Genomic DNA, 26,521 nt, shown 5'->3' on the forward strand with positions numbered 1-26,521 from the left:
AGATTAAATTAAAATAAGAAGCATTTTAGATCTGCATTTAAAAAACGCAACACGATATTTCTTAAGCATGAAAATCGAATAATTCTGCTTTAGGGCGACCCTTAACAAGCAAGTTAAACATATCTAAGTAAGTGGCTGAATTAATAAGCTCACAGGGGCATCATATTGTGTTAGCTTTGACATGTTTGAGAAGTCAATGCCTGTTGGATGAGTAATATGTGCAGCTGCCACTGCAGCTTGATTCCCTTGCATTTTTGCCCCTCTCCTCTCAGTTCTAGGCCCGTCTGCTCCTCCCCTATCTTCTGAGAGCAGGCAGGCCCATTGCCCAGACTCCACACAGACCGTGTGTATATAGTACTGCTCTTCCTTCAGACAAGCATGCATCAAACTTTGTTCATTTGCACAATGTTTCTCGTTCACATTCGCTTGTAAATGTCCAAACTCACCCAAAATGACATTTGGTAGTGATACCTACAGTAAGACACCTTGACTTTTTCCACATTGTTACGTTACAGCCTTATTCTAAAACACATTTTCCTCAGCAATCTACACACACTAACCCATAATGATAAAGCGAAACCAGGGTTTTAGATTTTTTTTCAAATGTATTAAAAAAGAAACTCAGCAGAAAAAGAAAAGTCGCTTTTTCAGGACCCTGTCTTTTCAAAGATAATTCGAAAAATCCAAATACAGATCTTCATTGTAACGGGTTTAAACACTGATTCCCATGCTTGTTCAATGAACCATAAAAAATGTATGAACATGCACCTGTGGAACGGTCGTTACGACATTAACAGCTTAAGACGGTAGGCAATTCAGGTCACAGTTATGAAAACTTAGGACACTCAAGGCCTTTCTACTGACTCTGGAAAAACACCAAATGAAAGATGCCCAGGATCTCTGCTCATTTGTGTGAACGTGCCTTAGGCATGCTGCAAGGAGGCATGAGGATTGCAGATGTGGCCAGGGCAATAAATTGCAATGTCCGTACTGTGAGATGCCTAAGACGGTGCTACAGAGAGACCGGACGGACAGCTGATCGCAGTGGCAGACCACGTGTAACAACACCTGCACAGGATCGGTACATCCGAACATCACAGCTGTGGGACAGGTACAGGATGGCAACAACAACAACTCAACTCCAGCCACTCTAATAATGGAAATTGATGTAAAAATGTATCACTAGCCACTTTAAACAATGCGACTTAATATAATGTTCACATACCCTCATTACTCATCTCATATGTATATACTGTACTCTATATCATCTACTGCATCTTGCCATCTTTATGTAATACATGTATCACTAGCCACTTTAAACTGCCACTTTATGGTTATATACCCTACATTACTCATCTCATATGTATATACTGTACTCTATACTATCTACTGCATCTTGCCTATGCCGTTCTGTACCATCACTCATATATCTTTATGTACATATTCTTTATCCCTTTACACTTGTGTGTATAAGGTAGTAGTTGTGGAATTGTTAGATTACTCATTGGTTATTACTGCATTGTCGGAACTAGAAGCACAAGCATTTCGCTACACTCGTATTAACATCTAACCATGTGTATGTGACAAATAACATTTGATTTGAACTGCCCAAGTTACATCAGGAATGCACAATCCCTCCATCAATGCTCAGACTGTCTGCAATAAGCTGAGAGAGGCTGGACTGAGGGCTTGTAGACCTGTTGTAAAGGCAGGTACTCACCAGACATCACCGGCAACAACGTAGCCTATGGGCACAAACCCACCGTCGTTGAACCAGACAGGACTGGCAAAAAGTGCTCAAAGTGCTCATCACTGATGAGTCGCGGTTTTGTCTCACTAGGGTTCATCGGATTCACGTTCATCGTCGAAGGAATGAGCATTACATCGAGGCCTGTACTCTGGAGCGGGATAGATTTGGAGGTGGAGGGTCCGTCATGGTCTTGGGCGGTGTGTCACAGCATCATCGGACTGAGTTTGTCATTGCAGGCAATCTCATTACTGTGCGTTACAGGGTAGACGTCCTCCCTCATGTGGTACCCTTCCTGCAGGCTCATCTTGACATCACCCTCCAGCATGACAATGCCACCAGCGATACTGCTCGTTCTGTGCATGATTTCCTGCAAGACAGGAATGTCCGTGTTCTGCCATGGCCAGTGAAGTGCCCAGATCTCAATCCCATTCAGCACGTCTGGGACCTGTTGGATCGGAGGGTGAGGGCTAAGGCCATTCCCCCCCCACAAATGTCTGGGAACTTGCAGTTGCCTTTGTGGAAGAGTGGGGTAACATCTCACAGCAAAAACGGGCAACTCTGGTGCAGTCCATGAGGAGGAGATGCACTGCAGTACTTAATGCAGCTTGTGGCCACACCAGATACTGCTACTTTTGATTTTGACACATTCGATTTCTGTTAGTCACATGTTTGTGGAACTTGTTCAGTTTGTCTGTAGTTGAATCTTGTTATGTTCATACAAATATTTACACATGTTAAGTTTGCTGAAAAATAAACGCAGTTGACAGCGAGAGGACATTTCTTTTTTGGCTGAGTTTGTATACCTTATTTACATAAGTATTCAGACCCTTTGTTAATGAGACTCAATTGAGCTCAGGTGCATCCTGTTTCCATTGGTCATCCTTGATGTTTCTACGACTTGATTGGAGACCACCTGTGGTAAATTCAATTGATTGGACATGATTTGGAAAGGCACACACCTGTCTATATACGGTCCCACAGTTGACGGTGCATGTCAGAGCAAAAACCAAGCCATAAGGTTTAAGGAATTGTCCGTAGAGCTCTGAGGCAAGGTTGTGTTGACTCACAGATCTGGGGAACTGTATCAAAAAATGTCTGCTGCATTGAAGGTCCCCAAGCACACAGTGGCCTCTATCATTCTTAATTGGAAGAAGTTTGGAACCACCAAGACTCTTCCTAGAGCTGGCCACCCAGCCAAACTGTGCAATCGGAGGAGAAGGAACCCGATGGTCACTCTGACAGAGCCCCAGAGTTCCTCTGTGGAGATGGTTGTCCTTATGGAAGGTTCTCCCATCTCTGCAGCACTCCACCAATCAGGCCTTCACGGTAGTGGCCAGACAGAAGCCACTCCTCAGTAAAAGGGACATGACAATCAGCTTGGAGTTGGCCGAAAGGCACCTAAAGGACTCTCAGACCATGAGAAACAAAATTATCTGGTCTGATGACAGAGTTTGAACTCTTTGGTATGAATGCCAAGCATCACGTCTGGAGGACACCTGGCAGGACACCTGGCACCATCCCTCCTTGGCCCTCCTCAAGCTGATTCCACTACTGCCCTCATGGAACTTAACTGGACTTCATTCAAACTGGAAACCATATATCCTGTGGCTGCATTTATTGTAGCTGGGGACTTTAACAAAGCACATTTGAGGAAAAGGCGACCTAAATTCTATCAATTTATTGACTGTAGTGCTCGCCTGGAAAAACACTGTGTTGACCATTGTTATTCTGACTTCCGGGATGCATACAAGGCCCTCCCCTGCCCTCCTTTATGCAAATCTGACCATGACTCCATTTTGCTCCTCCCTTCCTATCGGCAGAAACTCAAACAGGATGTAACCGTGCAAAGGACCATTCAATGCTGGTCTGACCAATCAGAATCCACACTTCAAGATTGTTTTGATCACGCGGGCTGGGATATGTTCCGGGTAGCTTCATAGAATAATATCGATGTGTATATACCGAGACAGTTACTGAATTCATCAAGAAGTGTATTGGAGATGTTGTTCCCACTGTGACTATTGCAACCTACCCTAACCAGAAACCGTGCATACAGTTGAAGTTGGAAGTTTACATACACCTTAGCCAAAGACATTTAACTCAGTTTTTCACAATTCCTGACATTTAATCATAGTAAAAATGGCCTGTTTTAGGTCAGTTAGGATCACCACTTTATTTGAATTAAGTGAAATGTCAGATTAATAGTAGAGGTTATGATTTATTTCAGCTTTTATTTCTTTCATCACATTCCCAGTGGGTCAGAAGTTTACATACACTCAATTAGTATTTGGTTGTATTGCCTTTATATTGTTTGACTTGGGTCAAAAGTTTCAGGTATCCTTTCACAAGCTTCCCACAATAAGTTGGGTGAATTTTGGCCCATTCCTCCTGACAGCTGGTGTAACTGATTCAGGTTGAAAGGCCTCCTTGCTCGCACACACTTCATCAGTTCTGCCAACAAGTTTTCCATAGGATTGAGGTCAGGGCTTTGTGATGGCCACTCCAATACCTTGAATTTGTTGTCCTAGAGCCATTTTGTCACAACTTTGGAAGTATGCTTGGGGTCATTGTTCATTTGGAAGACCCATTTGTGACCAAGCTTTAACTTCATGACTGATGTCTTGAGATGTTGCTTCAATGTATCCACATAATTTTCCTCCCTCATGAGGCCATCTATTTTGTGAAGTGCACCAGTCCCTCCTGCAGCAAAGCACCCCCACAACCTGATGCTGCCACCCCCATGCTTCAAAGTTGGGATGGTGTTCTTCGGCTTGCAAGCTTCCCCCCTTTTCCTCCAAACATAACGATGGTCGTTATGGCCGAACAGTTCTATTTTTGTTTCATCAGACCATAGAACATTTCTCCAAAAAGTATGATATTTGTCCTCATATGCAAGTTGGAAACCGTAGTCTGGCTTTTTATGTGGATTTTGGAGCAGCGGCTTCTTCCTTGCTGAGCGGTCTTTCAGGTTATGTGGATATAGATACTTTTGTACCTGTTTCCTCCAGTATCTTCACAAGGTCCTTTGCTGTTTTTCTGTGATTGAAATGCACTTTTCGCACCAAAGTAAGTTTGTCTCTAGGAGACAGAACGTGTCTCCTTACTGAGCGGTATGACTGCTGTGTGGCCCCATGGTGTTTATACTTGCGTACTATTGTTTGTACAGATGAACGTGGTACCTTCAGGCGTTTGGAAGCTTCTAAAGCCATGACAATATTTTCTGGAATTTTCCAAGCTGTTTAAAGGCACAGTCAACTTAGTGTATGTAAACTTCTGATCCACTGGAATTGTGATACCGTTAATTATAGTGAAATAATTAGTCTGTAAACAATTGTTGGCTAGGAATATGAGAGGATACAAACAGAGTAGTCATTCCCTTCTCAAGGCAATCAAACAGGCAAAGGTCAGTATAGAGACAATGTGGAGTTGCAATTCAACGGCTCAGACACGAGACGTATATGGCAGGGTCTAAAGACAATCACGGACTACAAAAGGAAAACCAGCCACGTCGCGGACATTGTCTTGCTTTTGGACAAGCTAAACACGTTCTTTGCCCGCTTTGAGGATAACACAGTGCCACCAACGTGGCCAGCTTCCAAGGACTGTGGGCTCTCCTTCTCCGTGGCCGATGTGAGTAAGACATTTAAACGTGTTAACCCTCGCAAGGCTGCCGTCCCAGATGGCATCCCTAGCAGCATCCTCAGAGCAAGCGCAGACCAGCTGGCAGGTTTGTTTATGGACTTGTTCAATCTCTCCCTGTCCCCTATCTGCTGTCCCCACATGCTTCAAGATGGCCACATTGTTCCTGTACCCAAGAAGGCAAAGATAACTGAACTAAATGACTACCGCCCCGTAGCACTCACTTCTGTCATCATGAAGTGCTTTGAGAGACTAGTCAAGGATTATATCACCGCACCCTAGACCCATTTCAATTTGCTTACCTCCCCAATAGGTCCACAGATGATGCAATCACACTGCACACTGCCCTATCCAATCTGGACAAGAGGAATACCTATGTAAGAATGTTGTTCATTGACTACAGCATTCAACACCATAGTACCCTCGAAGCTCATCATTAAGCTCGAGGCCCTGTGTCTGCACTGTGTCTGTGTCTGATGGGCTGCCCTAGGTGGCGACGGTAGGAAACAACATCTTCACTTCGCTGATCCTCAACACTGGGGCCCCATAAGGGTGCGTGCTTTGCCCCCTCCTGTACTCCCTGTTCACCCATGACTGCGTGGCTATGCACGCCTCCAACTCAATCAAGTTTGCAGACAACTCAACTGTAGTAGGCTTGATTACCAACAACGACGAGACCGCCTACAGGGAGGTGGTGAGGGCACTGGGAGTATGGTGTCAGGAAAACAACCTCGCGCAACGTCAACAAAACAAAGGAGATGATTGTGGACTTCAGGAAACAGCAGTGAGAGCACCACCCTATCCACATCGAAGGGACAGCAGTGGAGAAGGTGGAACGTTTAAAGTTCCTCGGTGTATACATCATGGACAAACTGAAATGGTCCACCCACACACAGTGTGGTAAAGAGGCTGAAGAAATTTGTCTTGTCACCTAAAACTCTCGTAAACTTTTACAGTTGCACAATTGAGAGCATTCTGGCGGGCTGTATCACTGCCTGGTACGGCAACTGCACCGCCCACAACCGCCGGGCTCTCCAGAGGGTGATGCGGTCTGCACAATGCATTACCGGGGTCAAACTACCTGCCCTCCAGGACAGCTACACCACCTGATGTCACAGGAAGGCCAAAAAGAACATCAAGGACAACAACCACCCGAGCCACTGCCTGTTCACCCCGCTATCATCCAGCAGGTTAGGTCAGTACAGGTGCATCAAAGCTGGGACCGAGAGACTGCTACAGTGGGGAGAACAAGTATTTGAGACACTGCTGATTTTGCAGGTTTTCCTACTTACAAAGCATGTAGAGGTCTGTAATTTTTATCATAGGTATACTTCAACTGTGAGAGACGGAACAAAAATCCAGAAAATCACATTGTATGTTTTTTAAGTAATTAATTTGCATTTTATTGCATGAAATAAGTATTTGATCACCTACCAACCAGTAATAATTCCGGCTCTCACAGACCTGTTAGTTTTTCTTTAAGAAGCTCTACTGTTCACTCATTACCTGTATTAACTGCACCTGTTTGAACTCGTTAACTGTATAAGACATCTGTCCACACACTCAATCAAACAGACTCCAACCTCTCCACAATGACCAAGACCAGAGAGCTGTGTAAGGACATCAGGGATAAAATGTAGACCTGCACAAGAATGGAATGGGCTACAGGACAATAGGCAAGCAGCTTGGTGAGAAGGCAAAAACTGTTCACGCAATTATTAGAAAATGGAAGAAGTTCAAGATGACGGTCAATCACCATCGGTCTGGGGCTCCATGCAATGTCTCACCTCGTGGGGCATCAATGATCATGAGGAAGGGAGGGATCAGCCCAGAACTACACGGCAGGACCTGGTCAATGACCTGAAGAGAGCTGGGACCACAGTCTCAAAGAAAACCATTAGTAAAACACTACGCCGTCATGGATTCAAATACTGCAGCGCACGCAAGGTCCCCCTGCTCAAGCCAGCGCATGTCCCGGCCCGTCTGAAGTTTGCCAATGACCATCTGGATGATCCAGAGGAGGAATGGGAGAAGGTCATGTGTTCTGATGAGGCAAAAATAGAGCTTTTTGGTCTAAACTCCACTCGTGGTGTTTGGAGGAAGATGAAGGATGAGTACAACCCCAAGAACACCATCCCAACCGTGAAGCATGGAGGTGGAAACATGTTTTTTTTCAGAATGCTATTCTGCAAAGTGACAGGATGACTGTGCCGTATTGAGGGGAGGATGGATGGGGCCATGTATCGCGAGATCTTGGCCAACAACCTCGTGGCTGGGTCTTCCAGCATGACAACGACCCGAAACACACAGCCAGGGCAACTAAGGAGTGGCTCTGTAAGAAGCATCTCAAGGTCCTGGATTGGCCCAGCCAATCTCCAGACTTGAACCCAATAGAAAATCTTTGGAGGGAGCTGAACGTCCGTATTGCCCAGCAGCAACAGCCCCGAAACCTGAAAGATCTGGAGAAGGTCTGTATGGAGGAGTGGGCCAAAATCCCTGCTGCAGTGTGTGCAAACCTGGTCAAGAACTACAGGAAACGTATGATCTCTGTAATTGCAAACAAAGGTTTCTGTACCAAATATTAAGTTCTGCTTTTCTGATGTATCAAATACTTATGTCATGCAATAAAATGCTAATTAGTTACTTAAAAATCATACAAGGTGATTTTCTGGATTTTTGTTTTAGATTCCGTCTCTCACAGTTGAAGTATACCTATGATAGAAATTACAGACCTCTACATGCTTTGTAAGTAGGAAACACTGCCGATTTTCAGGTTTTCAAATACTTGTTCTCCCCACTGTATCTCAAGGCCATCAGACTGTTAAATAGACATCACTTGCACAGAGAGGCTGCTGCTTACATACAGACTTGAAATCATTGGCCACTTTAATAAATGGAACAGTAGTCACTTTAATAATGTTTACATATCTTCGTTACTCATCTCATATGTATATACTTTATTCTATACTATCTACTCTTAATATATGTCGCTCTGACATTGCTGTGTGTGTGTGTGAGATATATATATATATATATATATTTCTTAATTCCTTTGACTTGGTGTTTGTTAGATTTTATTTGTTAGATATTGCTGCACTGTCGAACTAGAAGCGCAAGCGTTTCGCTACACCCGCAATAACATCTGCAAAACACTTGTATGTGACCAATAAAATGTGTTTTGATCTGGCAGCATCATGCTCTTGGGATATTTTTCAGCGGCGTGGACTGGAAGACTTGTCAGGATCAAGGCAAAGATTATCAGAGCAAAGTACAGAGATCCTTGATGAAAACCTGCTCCAGAGCACTCAGGACCTCAGACTGGGGCGAAGGTTTACCTTCCAACAGGACAATGACCCTAAGCATACAGCAAAGATGATGCAGGAGTGGCTTCGGGACAAGCCGCTGAATGTCCTCGAGTGGCCCAGCCAGAGCCCGTACTTGAACCCAATCACACATCTCTGGAGAGACCTGAAAATAGTTGTGCAGCGACGCTCCCCGTCCAACCTGACAGAGGTTGAGAGGATCTGCAGAGAAGAATGGTAGAAACTCCCCAAATACAGGTGTGCCAAGCTTGTACCGTCAATCCCAAGAAGACTCAAGGCTGTAATCGCTGCCGAAGGTGCTTCAACAAAGTACTGAGTAAAGGGTCTGAATACTTAAGTTAATTAAATAGTTCTGTTTTTTTGTTTTTATGCATTTGCAAACATTTCAAAAACCTTGTTTTTGCTCTGTCATTATTGGGTGTTGTGTTTAGCTTGATGAGGGGGGGAAAACACTTTAAACCATTTTATAAGGAGTCAAGGGGTCTGAATACTTTCCCAATGCACTGTATGTATAACTTTGAGCTGGATTCCCTGTCTTTGCAATTAGTTTATTTTCGTTTGCGTGTACGTTAGCATTTTTTTGCTAGCAGACTCCATGGAAATTCGCTATTATGTGTGCTAATTTATTTAGCGTTCTGGTAATAAATGTCCAATTGGCTTTTTTTTGTGGGGGGTTTTGGTGCCCCCTTGTGTACTAGCCAGTAACCCCGGTGTGATCGAAGGACTGAATGAGGATATGAAAATCTGGATACCACCCCATCCTAGTCGAGGTGCAATCAAAAAATTGTGAAAAGGCGCAGCGTGCACATAGGCTACCATGTTAAGTGAACGATTGCAAGATCGAATCCCCGAACTGACAAGGTTAAAATCTGTCATTCTGCTCCTGAACAAGGCAGTTAACTCACTGTTCCTAGGAAAATAAGAATTTGTTCTGAACTGACTTGCCTAGTTAAAGGAAGGAATGGAAGGAAGGAATGTGCAAGTGTCCGCAGTCTGTCCAACTCTGCTCTCTTCAAACTGTCTAGCCTATTGGCTGATATAGACTATACCGATAACTTAATATAATGGGCCACATAAGAATCACAGGTAATTTAAATTTCTTCAGTTATTTGTTTGAATTTTGATGTTGCCTATTGGGTGCAAAATAGATGGCACCATGGCTGGCAAGTGAGCTGTCACGTTCGCCTAAAATAACATTGCGGGACTGGGGGGAAGCGGTCTGACAGAAAGCCAGCAGGAACGGGCGGGTACGGTATGAAAAGCTGCGGTTTTGGGCGGCAGCGGGATGAAGAAATCTGTCATGCGCAGACTTGATGGGTTCCTTGTGTTGGGGGTGAATAACGGTAACAGGAAGAGCAGGTTAGGCTAGCTGACATTGTATTCTGGAGCAGCTGATTGACCTGTCTTGTCGGGACATTGGAATAGGCCTAGTCTATAATGAACACACTAGAGGCTTTTGTGCTCCTCTGTCTGGCCAAAGGATCATTGAAACCATGAGTTTCAGGCCAGGACAAACATTCTATGAAACCAGTGTAGGTTTTATCCACACATCAGATGGCCAAGGTTGTATTGTCCGGGTTTGTGTGTCTGTGCCTCCATACTAAGAATACCAGTTTACAGTTCAGTTATCATTAGGCTAGGTTTGTTTTTGACATAGCAGAATGTGTTACTGTGAACAGGAAAATGTACATTTCCAAAGAACTCAACCACAATGTAATATTTTTATCAGTTAACCTCACACAGTCAACAAAGGCACATGTGGACCTATTAGCTTGCCTATTTCATTCTCTAGTTTACATTTTAGCATATCATTGTCTCCTCTATTTTATTATTATTATTATTATTATAAGTAGGCCAAATCACAGCCTGGCTACCATTCAAACATAAAATGCAGTTGGTGTTGAAGCTGTAGGCCTAGAAAGTCCCAGTATTGATCTACTTTCCTTCACGCGAAGATGGGCAGGCCTTTGTCATAAAGACAACCTGCAATAGTTATGAAAGTTATATCAATGGTAAAGGATGATCAAAACATTGATGGATTTGAAGGACTCCTTATTACCTTTTGAGTTCATAGCACCTAAGAATCACTAGGCTATTTAGCCTGTGTGTTAGCCTAAATAGCCTAACTCGATTTCTGTCCTGAAGTTATAAAACCTTGAACATTTCTGGAAGTTTACTTACCGGTAGAATGTCTAGGCTACATTTTCATTTTAAATGAATGTAAAATATGGAAGCCTAAATTGAGTGTGCTCTTGAAAATGCAAATTGGAGTCCAGTTCACCATCACTGATTGCATTGTTTGCAATCAAAGTAAGCTACTTGTCCTTAAAATAGGCCTACTTCAATAGAGATTTTTTTATACCTGTTATGCTGTAGCTTATTATTCATATTCAATTAAGGTGGAGGGCTATTCCCTCACGACTTCTGTTAGTCTCACTATAGGTCTCTACTCCTGGGTCGATGTGCATTTACACAGGCAGCCCAATTCTGATCTTTTTCCACTAATTGGTCTTTTGACCAATCACATAGCTCTTTTACCCAAACCTACAAAATCTCACAATTGGGCTGCCTCTGAAAACGAAGCCTAATTCAGAACTTTTGCCAATTATTTGCATATCTCATACCCATCCTATTTATACCACCTTTACACAAGCAGCCAAATTCTGATCATTTTTTCACAAATTGTTATTTTATACAGTAAAATCAATCGATAATCAGAGGCTACACCAGTGTGAATCTGCATCTCTGATATGGTTAATGTAAAACTGAAATTAGGCCTAGATATAGAAATAAAAAAATCTGATTTTGAGTTTTTAGGGTGGATTTGTAAACACTGCATTTTCAAGAATACTATGGTTGTATGTTTTTGAAACAAGTCTTTTGGGGTTAATGTTAATATTTATGAAACAGAGATGGTGTCAGGATAAGGCAGCATCCAAGTAGGTCATCATCCAGATAAAAGAACAGGCTAGTTGATTACATCAGAGAACTGGGTAGGAACGGAACAATATTTGCCAGACCACTGACTACCACTCTTAAGCCTAATTGCTTTACTTTTTGCTGGTTAAAATGTATTTAGTGAGTTGATTGTGGTCAAGTATGGTCTTTCAGTTAGCCTGTTATTACATATGTTTAACAGTAGCTAGGTGTCCATCCAGTCGGCAACAGATTTTAATGCAACTAATGTAAAAACTATGCGCATTTTCCCACCAGACATTTTTCCATCAAACTGACTTGTTGTTGATAAGTCTATGTATGAGGACGTAGTGCACATAGAAATAACTTTACTCTGTTTTTATAGCAAATGTTTACAGATAACAACCTCATCATGTAGGCTCTGGATAAGAGCGAGATTATTTTTGTTGGTTAAATGGCAGCCAAGCATCCATCATCATGTCACCAGAACAGAAACCCTCGATATTTATTGGAAAGGAGCATCAAGCTCATCACCGTGTGCTTTCACCACCCTGTGAATTTCATCTTAACTTATTGCATTTTTGTAGCCTTATAAACTGCATGCTTTCCCAAGTCGTAGTGGGATAACAACAAACAAATTGTCTATCAACATTTAAAAAATTGTACTGACATTCCCTGTTTCCATCAACCCAGTTGTGATTTTTTTGTCAGGTAATTCATCCACATGAAATGGTTGGATGGAACCTGGTTAGTCACTCAACATTTTAAAGTGGCAATCAGAAGTTGAAACAATAACAAAGCCTTTCCCTGCCCCCGTTTTGGTAAAAAGTTGAGGCATGTGGCTGGAGACATGTGACCACTCAAATTAAAAGACAGAGGTTTTGACACAAGGACTGACCATCCATGATATCAAATGATAGTTTTAACCATATTTTGAGGTTATATAGTGTTTGTTTAAATGTTCTTCGTTTACAAATATTTGAGTTAAACAAGCTTATATTTTGCATTCTGATTTACTGTTCTTGTCTACTTGCAGTGTTTTAGGTTTTGTGTGCACCCTAGGAATAATAGCTGCTACTTCGGCAAATGCTAATGGCAATACGAATAAACCAATAAAAAGACAACAGTTATATTTTTCAAGAATCAAGTGGTACATCATTCATTTTATAAGCCCCAAAATGGATGTACAGTGGGGCAAAAAAGTATTTAGTCAGCCACCAATTGTGCAAATTCTCCCACTTAAAAAGGAGAGAGGCCTGTAATTTTCATCATGGGTACACTTCAACTATGACAGACAAAATTAGAAAAAAAATCCAGAAAATCACATTGTAGGATTTTTTTCATGAATTTATTTTCAAATTATGGTGGAAAATAAGTATTTGGTCACCTATAAACAAGCAAGATTTCTGGCTCTCACAGACCTGTAACTTCTTCTTTAAGAGGCTCCTCTGTCCTCCACTCGTTACCTGTATTAATGGCACCTGTTTGAACTTGTTATCAGTATAAAAGACACCTGTCCACAACCTCAAACAGTCACACTCCAAACTCCACTATGGCCAAGACCAAAGAGCTGTCAAAGGACACCAGAAACAAAATTGTAGACCTGCACCAGGCTGGGAAGACTGAATCTGCAATAGGTAAGCAGCTTGGTTTGAAGAAATCAACTGTGGGAGCAATTATTAGGAAATGGAAGACATACAAGACCACTGATAATCTCCCACGCAAGATCTCACCCCGTGGGGTCAAAAATGATCACAAGAATCCCAGAACCACACGGGGGGACCTAGTGAATGACCTGCAGAGAGTTGGGACCAAAGTAACAAAGCCTACCATCAGTAACACACTACGCCGCCAGGGACTCAAATCCTGCAGTGTCAGACGTGTCCCCCTGCTTAAGCCAGTACATGTCCAGGCCCGTCTGATGTTTGCTAGAGAGCATTTGGATGATCCAGAAAAAGATTGGGAGACTGTCATATGGTCAGATGAAACCAAAATATACCAAAAAGTTAAACTCAACTCGGCGTGTTTGGAGGACAAAGAATGCTGAGTTGCATCTAAAGAACACCATACCTACTGTGAAGCATGGGGGTGGAAACATCATGCTTTGGGGGCTGTTTTCTGCAAAGGGACCAGGACGACTGATCCGTGTAAAGGAAAGAATGAATGGGGCCATGTATCGTGAGATTGTGAGTGAAAACCTCCTTCCATCAGCAAGGGCATTGAAGATGAAACGTGGCTGGGTCTTTCAGCATGACAATGATCCCAAACACACCACCCAGGCAATGAAGGAGTGGCTTCGTAAGAAGCATTTCAAGGTCCTGGAGTGGCCTAGCCAGTCTCCAGACCTCAACCCCATAGAAAATCTTTGGAGGGAGTTGAAAGTCCGTGTTGCCCAGCAACAGCCCCAAAACATCACTGCTCTAGAGGAGATCTGCATGGAGGAATGGGCCAAAATACCAGGAACAGTGTGTGAAAACCTTGTGAAGACTTACAGAAAATGTTTGACCTCTGTCATTGCCAACAAAGGGTATATAACAAAGTATTGAGAAACTTTTGTTATTGACCAAATACTTATTTTCCACCATAATTTGAAAATAAATTCATTAAAAATCCTACAATGTGATTTTCTCATTTTGTTTCCTCATTTTGTCTGTCATAGTTGAAGTGTACCTATGATGAAAATTACAGGCCTCATATTTTTCAGTGGGAGAATTTGCACAATTGGTGGCTGACAATACTTTTTTCCCCACTGTACAGTAGCAACTGCAGCTTGCCCCTTTTAATTGTGTTCATAGGTTTCTGGAAAGTGTTTTATCAATGATACTGTTCCATCACATTTTCAGGATGGGACAAATAGTAGGCCATTGAAAACCATATTTTATCTCATTTGTTCACACTGAATGCTTTTACTAGGTCCATGTCAACTATACAGCCAGTCTAATATGTGTGTTTTGTCTTTTTCAGCCATTTTTTCAGCTGCTAAAGCTACGAAAGCTGGGCCTGAGTGACAACGAGATCCAAAGACTTCCTCCAGAAATTGCAAACTTCATGCAGCTGGTAGAACTTGATGTCTCTCGTAATGGTGAGAAGAGAGAACCACTGGTCTTAAACACTGTTGGAAGGATCTTCAACCCCACCAAATACACTCACATTGATTCAACCACTGGTGCTATGAATGAACAAACATTTTAAAACTGTTGATATTTTGATAACAATCAATCAAATGTATTTTTAAAGCCCTTTTTACATCGGCAGATGTCACAAAGTGCTATAAAGAAACCCAGCCTAGAACCACAAACGGCAAGCAATGCAGATGTAGAAGCACGGTGGCTAGGAAAAACTCCCTCGAAATGAAGGAACCTAGGAAGAAACGTAGACCTTGGTTATAAGATGTTATTACTATGATAGGCCTATATGTTAGAAAATGTAGCGAGTAAGTGCTAGACAAGCAATAGAAGTAGCTCAAACCACCAGTCATGCTCAGCACTATCCATCCTCTCGCTTTCACTGTACACATCAAACATATTCTCAGAGCCATAATGGTGTGGTTTCTCTCATAACGTCTGGACTAAAAGGGTTAACATTCCTCAAAGAAAGCTGCCAACACAGAGCTTCCTAGCAGGACCAAATCCAGAATGCTTCCTAGCAGGACCATATCCAGAATGCTTCCTAGCAGGACCAAATCCAGAATGCTTCCCAGCAGGACCAAATCCAGAATGCTTCCCAGCAGGACCAAATCCAGAATGCTTCCCAGCAGGACCAAATCCAGAATGCTTCCTAGCAGGACCAAATCCAGAATGCTTCCTAGCAGGACCAAATCCAGAATGCTTCCCAGCAGGACCAAATCCAGAATGCTTCCCAGCAGGACCAAATCCAGAATGCTTCCTAGCAGGACCAAATCCAGAATGCTTCCCAGCAGGACCAAATCCAGAATGCTTCCCAGCAGGACCAAATCCAGAATGCTTCCCAGCAGGACCAAATCCAGAATGCTTCCCAGCAGGACCAAATCCAGAATGCTTCCCAGCAGGACCAAATCCAGAATGCTTCCCAGCAGGACCAAATCCAGAATGCTTCCCAGCAGGACCAAATCCAGAATGCTTCCCAGCAGGACCAAATCCAGAATGCTTCCCAGCAGGACCAAATCCAGAATGCTTCCCAGCAGGACCAAATCCAGAATGCTTCCCAGCAGGACCAAATCCAGAATGCTTCCCAGCAGGACCAAATCCAGAATGCTTCCCAGCAGGACCAAATCCAGAATTCTTCCCAGCAGGACCAAATCCAGAATGCTTCCCAGCAGGACCAAATCCAGAATGCTTCCCAGCAGGACCAAATCCAGAATGCTTCCCAGCAGGACCAAATCACATGCAACAATCCATGTTTGGCGCAACAACCATGATAATTTAGTGGCGATTCAAATTATTTTAAATAGACAGTTCTCCTTTATGTATGTTTTATGTCTATCTGTTTACATGGTCTGGACCAGTAGCTTTTAGTGTAATGTCTAGTTGGAAGGACTTTCTGAACTATTTTGTAATCTTGATTGAGGGATGTCATAGTTAATGATTTTATAGTTTGGTCAAGAAAGCTTGTCTTCACAACTTGTCTTCATTTTATGTCCAATGTTTGATACTCGATACCAGTGGTTCCCAAACTTTTTATAGTCCCCCGTACCCCTTCGAACATTCAACCTCCAGCTGCGTACCCCCTCTAGCACCAGCGTCGGCCGACTCTTAAATGTTTTTTTTGCCATCATTGTAAGCCTGCCCACACACACTATATGATACATTTATTAAACATAAGAATGAGTGTGAGTTTTTTTCACAACCTGGCTCGTGGGAAGTGACAAAGAGCTCTTGTAGGACCTGGGCACAAATAATAATATCATTCTAATCAATAATTTTGCTCTTTATTTAACCATCTTGCATATAAAACCTTATTTGTTCATTGAAAATTATTGCGAATAATTCATCACAGGTTAATGAGAAGGGTGTGCTTGAAAGGATGCACATAACTCTGCAATGTTGGGTTGTATTGGAGAGAGTCTGTCTTAAATCATTTTCCACACACAGTCTGTGCCTGTATTTAGTTTTCATGCTAGTGAGGGTTACAAATTCACTCTCACATAGGTACGTGGTTGCAAAGGGCATCAGTGTCTGAATAGCGCGATTTGCCAAGGAAAGATACTCTGAGCGCAGCCCAATCCAGAAATCTGTCAGTGGCTTCTGATTAAATTCAATTTTCACAGAACCACTTGTTGCAATTTTGATGATGCTCTCTTGTTCAGAAATCGGTAAGTGGACTGGAGGCAGGGCATGAAAGGGATAACAAATCCAGTTGTTTGTGTCGTCTGTTTCAGGAAAGTACAGTGGGGGGGAGAAGTATTTGATCCCCTGCTGATTTTGTACGTTTGCCCACTGACAAAGAAATGATCAGTCTGTAATTTTAATGGTAGATTTATTTGAACAGTGAGAGACTATCAACACAAAAATCCAGAAAAACGCATGTCAAAAATGTTATAAATTGATTAGCATTTTAATGAGGGAAATATGTATTTGACCCCTCTGCAAAACATGACTTAGTACTTGGTGGCAAAACCCCTGTTGGCAATCAGAGGTCAGACGTTTCTTGTAGTTGGCCACCAGGTTTGCACACATCTCAGGAGAGATTTTGTCCCACTCCTCTTTGCAGATCTTCTCCAAGTCATTAAGGTTTCGAGGGTGACGTTTGGCAACTCGAACCTTCAGCTCCCTCCACAGATTTTCTTTGGGATTAAGGTCTGGAGACTGGCTAGGCCACTCCAGGACCTTAATGTGCTTCTTCTTGAGCCAATCCTTTGTTATATTGGCCGTGTGTTTTGGGTCATTGTCATGCTGGAATACCCATCCACTACCCATTTTCAATACCCTGGCTGAAGGAAAGAGGTTTTCACCCAAGATTTGACGGTACATGGCCCCGTCCATCGTCCCTTTTGATGGAGTTGTCCTGTCCCCTTAGCAGAAAAACACCCCCAAAGCATAATGTTTCCACCTCCATGTTTGACGGTGGGGATGGTTTCTTGGGGTCATAGGCAGCATTCCTCCTCCAAACAAGGTGAGTTGAGTTGATGCCAGAGCTCCATTTTGGTCTCATCTGACCACAACACTTTCACCCAGTTGTCCTCTGAATCATTCAGATGTTCATTGGCAAACTTCAGATGGGCATGTACATGTGCTTTCTTGAGCAGGGGGACCTTGCGGTGCTGCAGGATTTCAGTCCTTCACGGAGCAGTGTGTTACCAATTGTTTTCTTGGTGACTATGGTCCCAGCTGCCTTGAGATCATTGACAAGATCCTCCTGTGTAGTTCTGGGCTGATTCCTCACCGTTCTCATTATGATTGCAACTCCACGAGGTGAGATCTTGCATGGACCCCAGGACAGGGGAGAGTGACAGTTCTTTTGTGTTTCTTCCATTTGTGAATAATCGCACCAACTGTTGTCACCTTCTCACCAAGCTGCTTGGCAATGGTCTTGTAGCCCATTCCAGCCATGTGTAGATCTACAATCTTGTCCCTGACATCCTTGGAGACTTCTTTGGTCTTGGCCATGGTGGAGAGTTTGGAATCTGATTGATTGATTGCTTCTGTGGACAGGCGTCTTTTTTATACAGGTAAGAAACTGAGATTAGGAGCACTCCATTTAAGAGTGTGCTCCTAATCTCAGGTCGTTACCTGTATGAAAGACACCTGGGAGCCAGAAATCTTTCTGATTGAGAGGGGGTCAAATACTTATTTCCCTCCATTAAAATTCAAATTAATTTATAACATTTTTGACATGCGTTTTTCTGGATATTTTTGTTGTTATTCTGTCTCTCGCTGTTCAAATAAACCTACCATTAAAATTATAGACTGATCATTTCTTTGTCAGTGGGCAAACGTACTAAATCAGCAGGGGATCAAATACTTTTTTCCCTCACTGTACCTGTGTAATTTTGCACCCAACTCAATCAGCTTTTTACAATTTGACATTGTCCATAAGCTTGAGTTCATTTGCACACAAAAAAAATCATAGTGATGGAAAGACCTGTGTGTTGTCCTTGTTAATGCAGACAGAGAAGAGCTCCAACTTCTCAATCATAGCCTCAATTTTGTCCCGCGCATTGAATATACTTGCGGAGAGTCCCTGTAATCCTAAATTCAGATCATTCAGGCGAGAAAAAACATCACCCAGATGCCAGTCGTGTGAGAAACTCGTCATCATGCAAATGGTCAGACGAGAAAATTATGGTCAGTACAAAGAACTTTAAACTCGTCTCTATTCAAAAAAGTGTCAATACTTTGCCCCTTGTTAACCAGTGCACTTTTGTATGTTGTAAAAGCATTACATGGTCGTCTGTCAGGCATTCCCTTGGCAGCAAGAGCTTCTCGGTGGATGCTGCAGTGTACCCAAGTGGCGTTAGGAGCAACTGCTTGCACGCTTGTTACCACTCCACTATTTCTCCCTGTCATGGCTTTTGCGCCAGTACAGATACCAATATGAGCAGCAGCTACGTTTGGCTACATACAGTGGAATTCCTGCAAGAGTAACGGTTGTGATTGGATGATAATTATTTGACTATGCTACCTGTATTTGACATTAATGTTATTTCGCTGAAATCTAAATGGTTTCATTTTATTTTTGGTAGTGAAACGAGGCTACTCGGGCGAGAAAAAAACCTCACCCAAATGCATAGCCACGTTGGAAAATATAAATGGACAGTGTGTGTTGATCAAGATGTACCTAACATGTATTTCTTTTCATCTCTCATATAGACATCATGGAAATTCCAGAGAGCATTTCTAACTGTAAAGCTCTCCAAGTAGCAGACTTTAGTGGAAACCCATTAACAAGGTAACTGATCTTTGAATTCATGTCGCCATAAATGTTTAGCAAATGGGAGTGAACAAAACAAACATATCGTAGCAACACAGTAGTGTAGCAGCACTGTAGTAAGTTATATCTAGGAACTTTGAACAACTCCTTCTCTAGTTGTCATGCAAACACAAGCAGAAAACGAGCTATATTCAGAGGAAAATTGAGTAACTTTTATAAAGGTATTTTCAGACAGGATTTATCTTTTTTGCTCTAACTGCTATTCGATGGACCCGTTTTAGTGACAATTTTGTTGATGACATTGAAGAACTACAGTATTAGATCTGCTCTATTTAACAGGTAATTTATACTAATGAATATTGTATGGGACATTTTTTGCTCCAGTTTGCCTGTCAGCTGTCTCATGGTGAGGTCTGTATAGTTTGCATCCTAGTGGAGGCCGTCACAATGCCATATGGTTCAGTTTGGGACTGGCCATGCCCTGGGATGTGCAATTTGCCTACCTAGTAAACATAGCCTAGATCTCTCAAACTCAACTCTGGACCTCAAAGCCAGTTCCACTGCATTTTTACATAGTTCCCCTGTAATCAGGGACTCATTTAGACCTGGGACACCAAGTGTGTGCAATGAATTACCAAGTAGAACAGAAAAACCAGTAGACTCTGGACCTCGTAGGGTAAGAGTTGAGTACCCCTGGCTTAGATGTTCTTGTTAGACAGCTTTACAGCTACTCAGTCGGGGAAGGGAATATGTAGTGCTCTGACCTGCAGATTATATAATATGGTTAAGCGTTGTGCTTTGGATTGTAATGTGGTACGGCATTACAAACCTTTCACACTCCCACACTGACAGAATCATTGTGTGTCTGAGATTGTCTCTGGGTGACCATGTTAGATAGAAGGGAATCGTGTCATAAAGGCTTAACTATACAGTGCATTTGAAATATATCTATAATCTAATTGTTATATATAACAATTCAATCAGATTTACATAGTTATTCAGACCCTTTACTCAGTACTTTGTTGAAGCAACTTTGGCAGCGATTACAGCCTAGACTCTTCTTGGGTATGACGCTACAAGCTTGGCACACCGGTATTCGGGGAGTTTCTCCCATTCTTTGCAGATCCTCTCAAGCTCTGTCAGGTTGGATGGGGATGGTTGCTGCACAGCTATTTTCAGGTTTCTCCAGAGATGTTCAATCGGGTTTAAGTCCTGGATCTAACTGGGCCACTCAAGGACACTTGTCCCGAAGCCACTCCTGCATTGTTTTGGCTGTGTGCTTAGGGTCGTTGTCCTGTTGGAAGGTGAACCTTTGCCCCAGTCTAAGGTCCTGAGTGTTCCAGAGCACTTTCATCAAGGATCTCTGTACTTTGCTCTGTTCTTCTTTCCCTCGATCCTGAATAGTCTCCCAATCCTTGCCGCTGAAAAACATCCCCACAGCATGATGCTGCCAACACCATGCTTCACCGTAGGGATGCTGCCAGGTTTCCTCCAGATGTGACACTTGGCATTCGGGCCAAAGAGTTCAATCTTGGTTTCGTCAGACCAGAGAATCTTGTTTCTTTTGGGTGCCTTTTGGCAACTACAAGCGACCTGTCATGTGCCTTTTATTGAGGAGTGGCTTCCTTCTGGCCACTCTACCATAAAGGCCTGATTGGTGGAGTGCTGCAGAGATGGTTGTTCTTCTGGAAGGTTCTCCCATCTCCATGGAGGAGCTCTGTCAGAGTCACCATCAGGTTCTTGGTCACCTCCGTGACCAAGTCCCTTCTCCCCTGATTGCTCAGTTTGGCCAGGCGGCCAGCTCTAGGAAGAGTCTTGGTGGTTCCAAACTTCTTCCATTTAAGAATGGAGGCCACTGTGTTCTTGGTGACCCTTCCCCAGATCTTTGCTTCGACATAATCCTGTCCCGGAGCTCTACGGACAATTCCTTTGACCTCATGATATGGTTTTTGCTCTGACATGCTCTCTCAACTGTGGGACCTTTTATATAGACAGATGTGTGCCTTTCCAAATCATGTCCAACTAATTGAATTTACCATAAGTAGAAGGAGAAACATCTCAAGGATGGTCAATGGAAACAGGATGGACCTGAGCTCAATTTCAAATTTCATGTAAATGAGGTATTTATAATTTCTAAAAACCTGTTTTCGCTTTGTCGTTATGGGGTATTGTGTGTAGATTGAGGATTACATTTAAAAAAAAATCCATTTTAGAATAAGGCTGTAACGTAACAAAAAGTGAAGGGGTGTGAATACTTTACAGATGCACTGTCATCAAATGGAAAGAAAAAGTTAGTTTAAACTTTCCCGTCAGAGAGGAAAGTAGTAAGCCTGTATTAGCTTTATAGTATTGCCTATATATACAGTTGGATCCATTGATTTTTCAGGATTCTGCCACCATTTATTTCAGCTGCAAAGATCTGATTTGGATTTGAATTCCTCTTGTTTTTGCAGATTGCCTGAGAGTTTTCCAGAGCTTCAGAATTTAACATGCCTTTCCATCAATGACATTTCGTTGCAGGCTCTTCCCGAAAACATTGGAAAGTAAGTGCTTCTTTCTGGCATAAAAAAATATAATATATTGTTTCATAGTCCTGTCATACAGAAACGTGTTTAATGGGTTGGAAATTAGTTCTCACTTATGTGCTTTTGATGTTCACATGGTCTGTGACTTTGAACATAAAAAGAATGAGTAAGAAATTGTATGCTACTGTCGGTCATATTTCTTAGTCACAGGTGGTTATGAAACTGCTTCCTGTTTTTAAGTTCTGAACAATGTAATGACATACTGTGACTACAAATTGTCTGTAACTGACATTTTTGGAAGTTGCTGACACTCACACCCTCCTTCAATGGACGTGGTTTGGAGCTGTGTGTGTTTCCATGACGATCTATTTGAATAAATACTGCTATGTTACTGTGTAATATCTTTTGGTAGTTTCATGATGATCCAGGGTATAATTTCATGGTGTTATTTGATTTATGGCATAATAACTTACAAGGGTAGTTGTATCAGTATGTTCTGCTTCTTTCCTGTCCCCCTCTATCCCCAGCGACCCTGAAATTTCCTGTGTAATTTCCTCCAGCCTGCCAAGTTTGTTTACGTTTCACTTGCAAAAGAATGCCAGCCATCTCTCCCTTCAAATAACTGAATAATATATAATGTAGTTATCATGCAGTAGACTGTATGTTAACTACAGTCTACAGACAGCAGCTACAGTCATAATCTCTCTTTAGGCTCCTACTAGGATTTATCATCATCAGATGAGGCACTAATATTATATGACGCCTCCAACACTCACCGGCCGTATATCGTTCTGTACTCGTTGACAGGCCCCTTTTGTGTTATGCACAACGCAGCAACAGATTTTGAAGGAACACTTGAAAAAATTTAACTAGTGTAAAACTAAATAGGCCTCTGTTTTGACTTGACATGTTTCTGTAAATTAGGGATTACTGTATGTAGCATAACTTTACATGGTTAATGTAAATATGGTGTTTTGCAGAATGATTCAGCTGTGTTTCTCTCTGTGATAAGTAGGTCTAGATTATAGACTGAGTAATGTTACTTATTGTGCTCGATTAAGTCATATTAAAGCTGTGTTGATCTATGAGTTACCATGGTGACCTAGTAAGAGCTCTGTGACAGTTGGTGAAGATGTGAGAAGACAGACCTACTCGTGCATACATGCACAGTATTAGGCCAGATATTGATTGTTCATCCATTCACTCACTCGCTCGTCTAGCTGTGGAGGGCTGAAATGCTGTCACCCAAATGGTGTAGGCTTAATGGATTTGTAGGGGGAAAAAAACTATTTTCTACACCTCTGTTAATCTCTCGTGGACAGACGCACGTAACATAAATGGTATCGTAGTGTCTGTCAACAGACTGTGGGATGCGACTAAGGAGGAACTTTGTTCCGATGTGCAGTTTTTTTCATCACTGATCATTTGAAAAAATCACAGTTTTGCATCTTTCAAAATTTTGAAGGGGATGGGACATTTGACCCATATACTTGCCTGTAACTTCAGAGAGGGGAGGGTGGAGCTACCCCTTGACTTTTTCCACGTTACAGCCTTATTCTAAAATTGATTCAACTGTTCTTTCCCCTCATCAATCTACAGACAATACCCCATAATTACAAAGCAAAAACAGCTGTCTTGAAAAAATGAAATTACATTTACATACAGTACCAGTCAAAAGGTTGGAGACACCTACTCATTCAAGGGTTTATTTCTATTTTTACTATTTTCTACATTATAGAATAATAGTGAAGACATCAAAACTATGAAATAACACATTTTGAATCATGTAGTAACCAAAAACATGTCAGACAAATCAAAATATATTTTATATATTTGAGATTCTTCAAAGTAGCCACTCTTTGCCTTGATGACAGCTTTGTACACGCTTGGCATTCTCTCAACAAGCTTCATGAGGTAGTCACCTAGAATGCATTTAAATTAACAGGTGTGCCTTGTTGAAAGTGAATTTGTGGAATTTCCTTCCTTTAATGCGTTGGAGCCAATCAGTTGTGTTGTGACAAGGTATACAGAAGATAGACCTATTTGGTAAAATACCAAGTCCATATTATGCCAAGAACAGCTCAAATAAGCAAAGAGAAATGACAGTCCATCATTACTTTAAGACATGAAGGTCAGTCAATCCAGAAAATTTCAAGATCTTTGAAAGTTTCTTCAAGTGCAGTCGCAAAAACCATCAAGCACTCATGAGGACTGCCACATGAATGGAAGAACCAGAGTTACATCTGCTGCGGAGGATAAGTTAATTCGAGTTAACTGCACCTCATATTGCAGCCCAAATAAATGCTTCACAGAGTTCAAGTAACAGAGGAGACTGCTTGAATCAGGCCTTCATGGTTTAATTGCTGCAAATAAACCACGACTAAAGGACATCAATAAGAAGAAGAGACTTGCTTGGGCCAAGAAACACAAGCAATGGACATTAGACCGGTGGAAATCTGTCCTTTGGTCTGATGAGGCCAAATTTGAGATTTTTATTTCCAACCTCCGTGTCCTTGTGAGACGGAGAGTAGGTGAATGGATGATCTCCGTGTTTGTGGTTTCCACCGTGAAGCAAGGAGGAGGAGGTGTGGGGGGCTTTGCTTGTGACACTGTCAGTGATTTATTTAGAATTCCAGGCACAGTTAACCAGCATGGCTACCACAGCATTCTGCAGTGATATCCCATCCGGTTTGAGCTTAGTGGGCCTATCATTTGTTTTTCAACAGGACAATGACCCAACACCTCCAGGCTGTGTAAGGGTTATTTGACCAAGAAGGAGAGTGATGGAGTGCTGCATCAGATGACATGGCTTCCACAATCACCCGACCTCAACCCAATTGAGATGGTTTGGGATGAGTTGGACTGCAGAGTCCAGGAAAAGCAGCCAACAAGTGTCCAGCATATGTGGGAACTCCTTCAAGACTGTTGAAAAAGCCTTCCAGGTGATGCTGGTTGAGAGAAAACCAAGAGTGTGCAAAGCTGTCATTAAGGCAAAGGGTGGCTACTTTGAAGATTCTCAAATATATAAAATATATTTTGATTTGTTCAACGCTTTTTTGGTTACTACATGATTCCATATGTGTTATTTCATAGTTTTGAGGTCTTCACTATTATTATACAATTTAGAAAATAGTAAAAACATTAATAAAAAACCTTGAATGAGTAGGTGTGTCCAAACTTTTGACTGGTACTGTGTACATGTTTACTTTTTGCCATTTGATTCGCAATAACCCATGATTGATTTTAGGCTTTAATTTTCCAGTCCACAAGATTTTTAAATGTCTTTGCTCCTCATTTAACTAATGCAGTTAGGCCTATATTTCACCACTGATGTCCAAGCCATATCTTCTGAGACTGGAAGCAAATATTTGCCTAGTTAAATAAAGGTTAAATTAATAAAAAATATATACCTTGGCAAGAAACGTCTAGTTACAGAATGTGCATAATAATTTATTCTCAGCAGAGCTTCATAGCTCCGCTGCTGCGATTACTAATTACAACTATTATCCTTTCTTTTGGGAACAAAGACATTACCTCCAAGCCATTTTGTGCTCCTAAAAGCCTCAATTCTTGGAATTCATCGACTCTGTCCTAGATGGCTTCGATCAGTAATCCTCATGAAAAGGATTACTGTATTTTCTGTTGTTCGTGATCATTTGGGGATAATAACAAACACCAAATGGCCCTCCCTCTTTTGCCTCTCTCCACAGCCTCTCCAACTTGGTATCACTGGAACTCAGAGAGAATCTGCTGACATATTTACCAGAGTAAGTACTTACCCTGGATAGATACTGTATGTTTCATGGCAAACAATTAATTGGAGGCAGAAGACAAATAGGCCTGCTTTATTAGTCCATGCAAGATGGAAATTCTTATTTCACTCTGCTCCCAACCCCCCAGACATCAGTGTTCCACAAAGTGTAAGAAGTAACGTCTATGTGGCTACATTACAAGCATGTAACAAATTTGGTAGACCACAGATGAAGCCTTATGTGTTTCAGATGATGTGTGTGTGTGTGGACTTTAGAGGTGATATAGAATGCAGTGTACCCTCTAAGGAGTTGTTGGTCTATATTCAGCCAATGCGCGACTATTATGTTGGCACAACAACAGTCTTCCTATGTGGCCAATACATTTTCACTCGCACATGGTTCAAATTAAACAGCAGTGAAACAGACTGAAAATGAGAAGCAGATACAATATAAATCCGTCACTGTATGATGATTATTTCATTTTTTTCAAAGCCTATGTCATCTTTTTAAAAAGCTTTATAACCCTTCTTGTGCATTCCACAGGTCACTATCGCTACTTCACAGGCTTGAAGAACTTGACCTAGGGAACAATGAACTTTACAATTTGGTGAGTTTCTGACTTTGCGAATCTCAGTAAAATGTTGATTTCTTGGAATAGCATTCACACAGAAGAAAACAATTTGCATAGCTACGCATGTGTAGAATGGGCAGCCCTCAAATCTCACTGAACACTTTTCTTGTTATGTGAAACATAATTGGGTGTACTCC

At 42.0% G+C, this 26,521-nt stretch overlaps 1 protein-coding gene across 2 annotated transcripts in view; it reads left to right on the forward strand.

The window, feature by feature from the left end:
- Positions 1-26,521, forward strand: part of LOC109899864 (leucine-rich repeat-containing protein 1) — a 69,270-nt gene that overhangs the window by 19,077 nt on the left and 23,672 nt on the right. For both annotated transcript variants that reach the window (XM_020495471.2, XM_020495470.2), the window contains exons 2-6: positions 14,593-14,710; positions 19,416-19,494; positions 21,930-22,019; positions 25,712-25,768; positions 26,297-26,360. In XM_020495471.2, coding sequence (XP_020351060.1) covers positions 14,593-14,710; positions 19,416-19,494; positions 21,930-22,019; positions 25,712-25,768; positions 26,297-26,360 — 408 coding nt within the window. The remainder of the gene's footprint in view (positions 1-14,592; positions 14,711-19,415; positions 19,495-21,929; positions 22,020-25,711; positions 25,769-26,296; positions 26,361-26,521) is intronic.

The sequence above is a fragment of the Oncorhynchus kisutch genome, linkage group LG11 (assembly GCF_002021735.2).
Source record: "Oncorhynchus kisutch isolate 150728-3 linkage group LG11, Okis_V2, whole genome shotgun sequence".
Classification (NCBI taxonomy): Eukaryota; Metazoa; Chordata; class Actinopteri; order Salmoniformes; family Salmonidae; genus Oncorhynchus; species Oncorhynchus kisutch.